The sequence below is a fragment of the Podarcis bocagei genome (genome assembly GCF_964188305.1).
Source record: "Podarcis bocagei genome assembly, chromosome: 9".
In the NCBI taxonomy this organism is placed as follows: domain Eukaryota; kingdom Metazoa; phylum Chordata; class Lepidosauria; order Squamata; family Lacertidae; genus Podarcis; species Podarcis bocagei.
The window spans coordinates 28,375,981-28,387,686 of NC_138134.1; the positions used below are offsets into that span (position 1 = coordinate 28,375,981).

The 11,706-nt window shown below is 41.2% G+C and overlaps 2 protein-coding genes across 5 annotated transcripts in view; one reads left to right on the forward strand and one right to left on the reverse strand.

Annotated features, from left to right (window-relative positions):
- ACSL1 (acyl-CoA synthetase long chain family member 1) overlaps nucleotides 1–5,805 on the forward strand; it is a 45,843-nt gene extending 40,038 nt beyond the window's left edge. For all 4 annotated transcript variants that reach the window (XM_081208861.1, XM_081208860.1, XM_081208858.1 and 1 more), the window contains exons 18-21: nucleotides 2,190–2,333; nucleotides 3,029–3,130; nucleotides 3,645–3,716; nucleotides 4,491–5,805. In XM_081208861.1, coding sequence (XP_081064987.1) covers nucleotides 2,190–2,333; nucleotides 3,029–3,130; nucleotides 3,645–3,716; nucleotides 4,491–4,631 — 459 coding nt within the window. In that variant the 3' untranslated portion in view covers nucleotides 4,632–5,805. The remainder of the gene's footprint in view (nucleotides 1–2,189; nucleotides 2,334–3,028; nucleotides 3,131–3,644; nucleotides 3,717–4,490) is intronic.
- The window catches only part of HELT (helt bHLH transcription factor), a 132,801-nt gene extending 121,176 nt beyond the window's left edge, over nucleotides 1–11,625 (reverse strand). Inside the window, exon 1 of the mRNA XM_081209104.1 lies at nucleotides 11,545–11,625. The gene's annotated coding sequence lies outside the window, so the exon portion shown is untranslated. The remainder of the gene's footprint in view (nucleotides 1–11,544) is intronic.
- Nucleotides 11,626–11,706: the final 81 nt, after the last annotated feature.

An 11,706-nucleotide genomic window follows, 5' to 3' on the forward strand; every position in this document is an offset into this window, starting at 1 on the left:
TTATGGTACTGGAGGAGACTCTTGAGAGTCCCATGGACTGCAAGAAGATCAAACCTATCCATTCTTAAGGAAATCAGCCCTGAGTGCTCACTGGAAGGACAGATCCTGAAGCTGAGACTCCAATACTTTGGCCACCTCATGAGAAGAGAAGACTCCCTGGAAAAGACCCTGATGTTGGGAAAGATGGAGGGCACAAGGAGAAGGGGATGACAGAGGACGAGATGGTTGGACAGTGTTCTCGTAGCTACCAGCATGAGTTTGACCAAACTGGGGGAGCCAGTGGAAGACAGGAGTGCCTGGCGTGCTCTGATTCCATGGGGTCACAAAGAGTCGGACACGACTAAACGACAACACAATGTAATCCATTGATTTTTATGGGTCTGTTCCAAGTAGGACTTAGTGGAAAACAACCCAATGTTCTCTTAAGCTTCACTCACAAAAAAAAAGTCTGTGTGATTTGATGCAGCATCATACTGCTAAGCCTTTAGAAGTAACTTAAGCATGTCCTTGTCTGCATGTGTAGATCAAATTGCCTGTTGTACAAGTGTCATCAAGATGGCAAGCCAAAGCACTGAATAATATGAAGTTAATTACAAAAAACAACAACCCAAGTTAGTGACAGACACAGCATTCAGACTGGAGTAGTGACTACTTGGTTTAATTCTACAAGGGATGGAAAAGAGGGAAATAGTAAAATAAAGGGAACAGCAACAGATGCCAGAAATGTGAAGCTTCTAATTAGACAAGAGGAATCTGAGAATAAACAACACTGGTGACAGCAATGCACATTCTAGAGACTATGTCCCTTTTTTAATACTGAACTAGTTTCATTCAAGGAGGGACGCGGGTGGCGCTGTGGGTTAAAGCCTCAGCGCCTAGGACTTGCTGATCACATGGTCGGCGGTTCGAATCCCCGCGGCAGGGTGCGCTCCTGTCGTTCGGTCCCAGCGCCTGCCAACCTAGCAGTTTGAAAGCACCTCCAGGTGCAAGTAGATAAATAGGGACTGCTTACCAGCGGGAAGGTAAATGGCGTTCCGTGTGCTACGCTGGCTCGCCAGATGCAGCTTGTCACACTGGCCACGTGACCCGGAAGTGTCTGCAGACAGCGCTGGCTCCCGGCCTATAGAGTGAGATGAGCGCACAACCCTAGAGTCTGGCAAGACTGGCCCGAACGGGCAGGGGTACCTTTACCTTTAGTTTCATTCTGACTTGAACGCAGACCGTTTCTTCCAGCTACTATACTTACCTTAAGGGTCAGTCAACACCACCATCAGGATTGTGATATAGAAGCTGGCCTTTCAGTGGAGTTAAGACAATGCAAATTTCGTATTACCACAATTACTACATTTCTTTATGTTGGCATGCCATCTGCAGCTGTTAGACAACTAGTAGAAAGGCCCAGCTGTGGATCGATATATCAACAAGATGAGGAATGGATGAATATGTCCATGGATTTAGCAGTGCAACCCTCTGATTACCTGCAACCTGTGGGGGCAGGAAGAGGTGGATCAGTCAAAGCAACTGCACCTCCAGGAGGTCCTGACTGCTACAGTGGATAAACTGCAGCAAATTGTTGTAATAGAGTGTGCTGCCACCAGAACACAGCTGCACAGTATACCTGAAAGGGTTCAAACTGCAAAGCTAAGTTGCATAGTATCTCTCCTGGGATACCAACCTTAATACATAGAATGCCAGGCATTTCAGACTCTTCCCCAAGACAGATGATTAAGCAGCCCAGAACATTTAGTACCCAGCCAACAAATGGAGGAGGGCGACAATATACCACTGTAGCAGCTGAGGCCTCTTTACCAGGAGAACCTGGGAATGCGTTCTAAGTAGTCTGAGGCATTCATCCCATCACTGTTGACAAAGTTGGGACAGTGTATTATGCAATGAATGTAAATGAATGAATCTTTGATTGATTTATTTGACGTTTGTAACATGCTCATAGCTGATACATTCGAACTGTTTGTTCTAATGTAGGCATAAATCACAGAGAGAGAGAGAGAGAGAGAGAGAGAGAGAGAGATGATTCAAAGATAATGAGCAAGGTCAAATGCTACTGTGAACTATTCCTTCTATTGAGTCTTCTGCTAGCACTTGTGTTATTGTTCATGGAGCAATGTGGTCCTGAATTCATTACGTGAACAGTTTTTAGGAGTAAGCTAACTATTATTATTGTGTTACAGAATGGTACACTGAAGATAATTGACAGAAAAAAACATATATTCAAACTTGCACAAGGAGAATATATTGCACCAGAAAAAATAGAGAATGTTTATATGAGGAGTGAGCCTGTTGCCCAGATATTTGTCTATGGTGAAAGTTTGCAGGTATGTTTACCTTAAATGTCTATTAGAAATTGCCTTCTAAATGGAGCATGTAAGCATAATTTTTTTTAGTAGTTAGTGGATTTTATTTACAGTTAGATAAAATGCTTACTTCTGGACAGGTTAGACTAGCAAAGAGCTGTTTGTAAAATATAAAAAGTGATATTGCTTATTTGGGAAAAGCCTATTTTTTAAAAGATATTTATTTCTGTGGTAGTACTAATGTGTACATTTAGGCTACCTGATACAAGCCAGGCTTGATGAATGTCTAATCTATGCCGGGAAACATTCTTCCATAAATGTTGAGTCTTAAATGTGAAGTCCTTAGAATTTTAGGGCAGATTTATTTAAATATTTACATCCCATTTTCAAACCTGCAATGAGACCTTTAAGAAGGGCAACCTAATTTGAGACCATCATAATGAGCTAAAAATGATGACCCAAACCTAATAACTCAGCACCAAGATTTAAACCTGCTGAAATAAAAATATTATGTTTTGTCATTGAAAGGCCAATCGAATCTCTTCACAGTGTCTTCTCCTACCTGCAGTGATGCAACAAACCCCTCAATAGCATTGACAGTAGCATAGCTTGCTACTTGACTGTACTTTGCGGGGTGGGGTGGGGGGTTCTCAGAGAAACTTCTAAAATGAATTGTCAGTGGGCAGCTTCTAACATGCTCCCTTACTTCTACTTAGGCTTTCCTAATAGGAATTGTAGTACCAGATCCAGATGTTTTGTGTAGCTGGGCCAAGAAAAAAGGACTGGGAGGCACCTATGAAGAACTATGCAGGAGCAAGGTAAGGGATTGGATCTGTGATTTAGAGAAGTCTTTTCTTCCCACCCTTTTCATAAGCTTCATCCAGGCATCCATTCTGCTCCTGAGACCACAGCGTGGCAGGTGAAGGGGGGTTACACCTGCTAGCCTCATCACAATGTCTACACATCATCGCAGTCTGCTTTTGTGCTCTGGCTAGCATTGCCTAGAGGGTTGACTAGGGGTCAATGTGGCCCTCAGTCCACAAAAGCTTAGCCACCTCCGGTCTAAAGGATGTGGTGACTCTACTCATACGTTTCCCTCAAGCAACTGAGAGTCCTGGATTACTGAAACATTCAGTCTCATGGGGGAGCCTATGCATGTACAGCTAGCTCCCCCCTTTTAGATCTTCAATGAACACATGCAGGTGAGGGGTGGATAAAGGTGGATAAATATCCACAATAAAACGTGCACTTTTGATAGGTGGTCCACAAATAGTTCAGAAATACTTTCTCTCAGTATTGTTCTATAACTCTTATTATTCTGAATCCCAATAGGACATCAAAAAATATATTCTGGAAGACCTGTTGAAAGTTGGGAAAGAGTTTGGCTTGAAGTCCTTTGAACAGGTGAGTATCTCTTTGAAGTTTCAACTATAATATTTGTACTTTGATTTCATATTAAACTGCTTTATTTGCATAGTTTTGCAGCTGGAAACTTTAACTGGTTCATTAGTGAATCAAAGCTCTATTTTTAGAACAAACTTGAATCTGTGGGGCTGATTTTTGAGAATACATCTTAATTTCATCCCACTTTTACTGCAATAGGGACTAGAATAGAGGTGTCTTTCTCTTTCCCTCTTGAGTGTCAGTTATGTAATTTTATCACAAAGACAAAATAAACCTAATGCTGCAAACAAGTAATGAAAGCAGCTTTAAGATCAAAAGTTTAAAATATAAATTGACAAAATATAACCAACGGAATATGCCTAGCACTGTGTTTGTGTTTATCAATAATAAACCAAATGCTGTAATGTACAAATAGTAATAAATTCAAAGAAAATGCTATAATAACTGGGTGTGTTTCAACCCAAGTGATCATCTTCAGTGGTACCACAAAATATTACAAAAATTTCAGCCTCATCAACAAGCATGCTTGTGAACAATATAAAATAATCTGCTGGGCATATTTTATTGGTTTATTTTTTATTTTCTAACTTTTCCTTTAGTTTTCATTGTTAAATCCTACTTTGCAGAGTTATACTGCTGAGTATTCCTAACATAAATCACTTAGAACAAGCTGTTCTGAGCATTATCTCATATATTTCAAAATGCCAATTTTGCTGTTAATACTAGTTAATGAAAAAAGTATGCAAAATCTGACTTCCTGTCTTATCTTTCCAGGTCAAAGGCATTACCCTTCACCCTGAAATGTTCTCTATCGAGAATGGCCTGCTAACGCCAACATTAAAGGCAAAGAGACCAGAGCTACGCAAATACTTCAAGTCCCAGATAGAAGAACTCTATGCTAATATACAAATGTAACTGAGGAAAACTGTTGGAGAGAATGGCATTTGCTATTGACCTTCATATCTCTAAATTGACTACAGCAAATATAGGGAAGGAAACAGTGCAATCATTAACTTGTACGCAAAGGGGTACTCGACATAGGAAAACTGAAGAAAATGGAACACTGCCTTACTGTCCACTTGTGTTGCAGACCATTTTTTATGGTGACATACAACTTCTTCAATGCGCCTTAAAACTGTAAATGGTATCTATGTGATTTGTAAGTTATTTAAGACTTCCTCAGCCAAAAATGTGACTCTCTCCAAGGCATGTAAAGGGATGTGTGTGTGTGTGTGTTGCTAGCACATTTTATTGTCTTTAGTATATTGTGCAGCTGGTGGTTTCTGCCCCATGGAGATTTTTAGTGCACATTGAGAAAGGCAGGTCCCTTAGGACGCTGGCAGAAACTTGGCTACTTGGTTTCCTGTTGACTCCTTCGAAGCTTTTCTGGGTGTGTCTTATGCCCTAGGAATCTAGATGAAACTACCAATGCAATACATGTTGACTTCATGAGCTCCAGAGATGGTTGGGCCATTGCAACATCATGCTGTAGCATGCATGTGGTTGGAATTCCAGTGCTGGGGCTAACTGTCATGCTCATTCATTGTTGGCCACTAGATTGCCAGAGCAGGCTTAACCTTGGCCACTTTTAACTTGATTATCTTTGTGCAAAGTTGGCTTCTGCTTCACACTATTCTCACTTTCTGATCTCCAATATACAAAAAACCCCAGAAACTGGGATGTGGTTTAACATGGGACATTCTTTCATTAGGCATGAAGTGGGGAAAGATATTTCAGTTACCATGTATCTGCACCTGTATTTCATTGGGTGGGGGGAATGAAATTGAGATGCCTTGTAATAATCCATGCTTGAGGGTTTTTCCACATAGCAAGTCATAAATTCCTGTTTAAATATATGTAAACAAGCACAATGAAGTTTGCACTAAAGATTGTGTAACTGTAATGCACTACTCAGTTGTATAATTTCATACATATGTACCCTAATTGCACAGCCAATACTCATAGAGTATTAAGTCACTTGTTACATTGGAGTTCGATTGTTTGCTTAGTGTTGGCTATTTCTATATTTTATAAACCAAAATTTCCAAAAACCAATGAAGGAAACCAAAATAAATATTTCTGCATTTAATTTGAGTAAACCTTTTTAAGAAATTGCATCAAATGTTCATAACAATGGGAACCACTGTCTGAAAAGTGTGGCATGGTAAAATGTAGTTTAAAAGAAACTGAGTATTACTAATTTATTTATGGGGTGTGGGGTGTTACTTGAAGTACTTAATCATGTTCCAAATGAAGCCAAAGAAAAAGAAATTGTAGGATCCTTAAAGTTGCTCTGCTGGATTTTCAACTCTTGCTTTCTCTCGCAGGAGTTATCTGCAATTATGGTGAAACAATAAACACACAACTCTGTGTACATCTATTGCAGAGAGCTCTTTGCAAATTCAGAGTGCTCAGCCTGTTAATAATCATGGGCTATAGCTTACTACATGAACAAGAGGAAACCAGTAGCTCATAAGAGGAGCTTGTGGTACAGTTAACATCTGCAGTGGTCTGAAAAAAGCTTGTTAAGAACTTAAGAAAAGCGCTGCTGGATCAGACCAAAGGCTCATCTAATCCAGCGTCCTGTTTTCAGTAACCACCCAGATGCACTCAGGTCCTGCTTTCAGTTTCCCATAGGCAACCATGCATTTGAGCTTCCCAGCAACTGCCTTATTCAAAAGACTGCTCCTCCAAAAATAACCTGAGGTCATACAATGGCTTTGTCCTTCCCCATTGCTGCTCCATTACCAAAACCCTTTGACTAGCGTGGGGTGTTTGTTTGTTTGTTTGTAGCTCTTATATCTGCAAAAAGTTTGGCTCCACAATTTAAAGCAGGGATGGAGAACTTATGCCCCTCCATATGTTGGACTAAAACTCCCATTACCTGGCCATTCTGATGGGACCTGGAAGTCCAGCAACAGTTGTGAAGCCACCAGCTCCCCACCCCTGATTTAAAGAAATAAGTTCCCTACTTCACTCAGGCTGCAGCTTTATATCCCTCTTGGACATGGATTTAGAAAACGCAGGATGTATCCTCAACTCTTTCCCTATTTGAATCAAAACTGTTAACTCTGGTGTCTTGTTTTGTAAGTTTTTAATGTATGTACTCTGTATTTGGAAGCTGTAAATTGCTCTGTAATATTCTGATACCTTAACAGTCTTTTGATACTCGCTTGCTTTGAGGAAGCGCCATCTATATTATAGTCCTGCTTACTGTAAATTATGTAAAATTTACAAACATTTCTGCTTCTTGTTTGACCAAAAGCACTTAGAAGAACATGGCCTTTATTACTATATTGGGTGTGTGTGGAACTGAAAATTAGATCACCTTTAAAAGCATACTCCTGATTCTTTCTAGTTCAAATGGTGGAATGGATGTCTTCTCTAACAAATTGTTTGTCTGATTAACTTGAAAAACAGTGACATCAGGTGTTACAGGCTAAGAAGTGCCAGGATCCTCCCTTTCCCATTAAAGTGAAAAGAATAGAGCAGTACTCTGCTAATCTAAGATTAGTTGTGCTGCTTATGCCTTATCTTCACGCTTCAGGAGCACATCTGTTGGCTCTTGGTCCACCCTACAGAGTACACCAAGTTCTACCTCACCCCACCCCTCTGTAATTACTTCTGCAATTCAACCACCATAAGTAAGTGTCTACTGCTGCCCTTTCACCTAGTTTGGCAAGAGACAGAAATATGCAATCTCGCTTTATCTTGACATCTCAGATGCTTGCAGAAACATGCCCACAGCATGCAGTAAAACTTTAGCAAAAGAGCTTGTTGTAGTTTAGAGTGTGTTGTAGTTGCTTTCAGATAAGCAGCCTGGCAACTCTGTAGGTGGTGGTAGTATTGTTAGCAAATACTCTGCACTGAATTTGGGGCACCTGGCAGATGAACTTGGTTTCAGAAACCTCTCATGGAGAGTGCAGCAAGCAGTTGAACCCACTGAGGAGGGCATCTTGTCAAAAGACCATCCAAAATTGGGATATGCCCTTCTTGTGATGATGCCCGCAAGAGAGAAGGCGAGCCATTTCCCTCAAAACATCTAAGGGGGCCCTGAGGACAATTCTTTAAAATTAATCTAACCATGACATGGGTTCCCTATGTTTCTAAATCTTGAGGGATAGCAAAAGAAGCAGAATGCAGAAAGAATTAGGAATCCTACTTACACTTTAGATGAAGAAACTTTCTTGCTTTCTCAAAACATATTTGCTTTCTCAAAAACGACCACCACAAACTAACGACCACCTTTGCTCACCTCAACTATCCTCAAATAGTTGCTTCTCCCAAAGTTCTCAGCCAAGTCACTCAGCAGGGGGACGTGTCACAGCCGAAGACATGACACCATTGCTTTAGCTACCTTGCTTAACTATGGGCATGGCTCCCCTTAATATTCTTTTTTTAAAAAAATGTATCTTTTAGTGAGTTAAGTGGTTTTATTTAATTTATTTTTAAAAGTTCTAGACCCCTTTTCATGCAGCACAGTGATTTTCTGGAAAGGACAGGAAATGCCACACACACACACACTTTTCAGCATAGTGGGGTCACCAAGGGAAACACTTCTGGCCTAGACTACAGCCGCTGTTTCTCAATAGTTAAAAATAACCCCTCTCAACACCCTGTAGTAATCTGTCCAGTATTATGATGGACAGGAGCAAGACTTCACTCTTAGACCTCCTCATCTGCCTGTTTCAGTTTCTGCCCAGTGTCTTCCACCAAGAAACAAACACCTTCCAATCCTGTCTGCACGGATGAAGTAAGACAAATCAATCACCTTTACAAAAGATGCACAGGCTGTCCTTTAGCTTCATAGCTCCTCCTCATTTCTCACTACACACAGGTAGGTAGCCGTGTTGGTCTGCCGTAGTCGAAACAAAATAAAAAAATTCCTTCGAGTAGCACCTTGGAGACCAACTATGTTTGTTGAAGTCTGAAGAAGTGTGCATGCACACGAAAGTTCATACCAATAACAAACTTAGTTGGTCTTTAAGGTGCTACTCGAAGGAATTTTTTTATTTTGTTTAACTACACACAGTGTATGTGTGCTAGGGCTTCCCGGTGAACATGTTGACAAGTCGGTGCCAGTTCAAATTAAAGGCTGGAGCTCTCTCCCATGCCCTTTTCTCTTTCATAATCTGTGTGTCCAAGGTGGGTGGGTATGTTCTCAGTAGCACCTGAAACATTATAAGCTTGGTGGTTGAGTCTAGAAGAATAGTTCAGCAAATAGTCAACACATGGTCTGGACTGCAGGAATTTAAATTGAGCTCTTTCTCCATTTGCATAAATATCTTTCATACCGATGTAGTAAAGCTGGAGAAGTATCTTAGACTAATTGCACTGTCAGGTAAATTGCAATATCAAGTCAAGACTTGTTCAGAATAAGCTCCAATTAGTATAACATGCATCAGTGTTTCACACTTTTGAGGGAGGGAGTAGTAACACACCACTCTTATTTAAATGTGGATATTTAATCATCTAATTAGCCTCAGCTGTACTGAGCAGGACATTCAGTAACCCTGATGGAAGCGGAACATGAAAGGCAGCACATAATATGCCAAATTCAGTGAAAAGAATATAGATTAAGGCTGAACTGAAGTGCCCTAGCATGGCTGTGATGGTAGTACTGAACTGTATTCTTCCATTCATAGAAAGTTCTTTGATCTGACAAAGAATTACCTTGAGTCATATCTGTGTCCTCCCATTAGTGGAAGAGTCTCTGAGCCAGTGAAGGCTTCTATGAATAAAAAAGGGAGACAATTTTTTTGCAAATTCACCTCTTTTACAATCTCCTGTTGTTCTGGGGGCCCCCAATCTTTCTGCAACAGATTTAGGAGGCTGTAAAGCAGGTGTGGGGAATCCTTAGCCTTCCAGTTGTTGCTGAACTACATCTCCCATAAGCCCCAGCAAGCATGGCCAATGGCCAGGGATGATAGTTGTTGTTCAACAGCATCTGGATGGCCAAAGGTTCCCCATGCCTACTAGACAGGGAAGGAAAAGTCAGCAAAAAATACTTTACTCCCTTTCCATTAACAGAAGCCTTTGTCAGTACAGTGGGACCTTGGGTTAAGAACTTAATTCGTTCTGGAGGTCCGTTCTTAAGCTGAAACTGCTCTTAACCTGAAGCACCACTTTAACTAATGGGGCCTCCCTCTGCCGCTGTGCCACCGGAGCACGATTTCCGTTCTCATTCTGAAGCAAAGTTCTTAACCCAAGGTACTATTTCTGGGTTAGTGGAGTCTGTAACCTGAAGTGTCTGTAACCTGAAGTATATGTAACCCGATGTACTACTGTACAGTATTGTCCCGAGGCACTTCTTGCAGGATGTACAACGAACCCTCAGGTGTCCATTGATATTGTTGCCAAGAACTTTGCGGATAAAATCACTTGTGTCTCACTTGGAAGTCCAAGTTGACTGCACTGCAAATGTTGGGCATCTCCTTAATGTCATTTGGTCCTTTTTATTTGGATGGCTTTCTATTGAGACAGCATGACATTATGGGCAGGTTGATCCAAGACATGTGGCCTATCACCTGTATACTTGATCCTTGCCCATGATGACAATTAACAGCTACCATAGGGAGAGTGTGTGACTGCAAGTGTTGAGTGCCTCCTTGGAGCTCCAGGGTGGTTTGTCACACTATTGACTTGTGCTGTATCTTATTTGTCCCTAGAGTCAAGGTTGTGGCTGGTCAGCTCCAGAAGTTTAAGGGGCAGTCATTTGTATCAATTTCAATGTGGTTTCAAGCCCAGGTTTGGAATTGAAACTGTCTTAATCTTGGTTGCCATGAAGCTCTTTAGGGGGGCAGGCTAAGGTACGTATCCCTGTTGCTTCTTACTAGATCTTTCAGTGGCCTTCAGAGATTGACCACAATATCATTCAGGATCACCTGTCTAGGATGAACGTGGGATGCACCATGCTTCAGTGGCTCTGCTGATGGGCAGACCTTAGATGACGAACTATTGCTCTGCCTCACGGGTTTTCTGCTCTAGAGTTCTGTTTTATTTATCCCTGTGCTATCTAACAGCCACATGAATCCAATGGGTGAAAGAAGCAACATACAGATGACAACAAGCTCTGACTGAGGTGGGACATTGAAATCCAACACTGAGTTGGAATCAATGTTATTGATGGAGCAGAGAACATGTTTCTTATTTGAAACTGTTTGCAATGCATTCCCATGACTTTCTTAAAAAATAAAAATAAAACCCTCTCCTCCTTTACATTTGGCGGCTCCCTCATTGCGAGAAGTGAGGTTACAGGGAACCAGACAGAGCTCCTTCCCGGTAGTGGCGCCCACCTTGTGGAACACCGTCCCTTCAGATGTGAAGGAAATAAGCAGCTATCCTATCTTTAAAAGTCATCTGAAGGCAGCCCTGTTTAGGGAAGTTTTTAGTATTTAATGCTGTATTGTTTTTAACACTTGGTTGGGAGCCGCTCAGAGTGGCTGGGGAAACTCAGCCAGATGGGTGGGGTATAAATAATAAATTATTTATTATTATTATTATTATTATTATTATTATTATTATTATTATTATTATTATTATTATTATTATTATTATTTTATTATTATTATTATTATTTATTTTACATTAACTGAAGATCAAAGAGCCATCTATGAATGGATGGATGCAAAGAAGCCCTAGCTGCATTACTCCTAACCAGCCACTCCGTTCTGTCTTCTGGGTGTACAGTTTCGCACAGACGTTGTTGGCCCACAACTCCCTAGTCAACTGCCAGCGGTAACTGGGGTTGTAGCGCAGCAACATCTGGCAACCAAAGGTTGAAGAACGCCAGTAATGAACTGTATCTAAAAAAATAAGGGTTACCTACTCCCTTCCAACCACTAGATGGCGCTGCTCCTCTGTTCTCACAGCTACCAGCAGCTAACGCCGCTCGTCTTCTAAAGCTCTTAGCATACTCTTTCGCCTCTTAGCTCAGAGCCGGCGGACCAAACCAACTGCCGAGATAGAAATAGGGGCGCCCTCAAAAGCC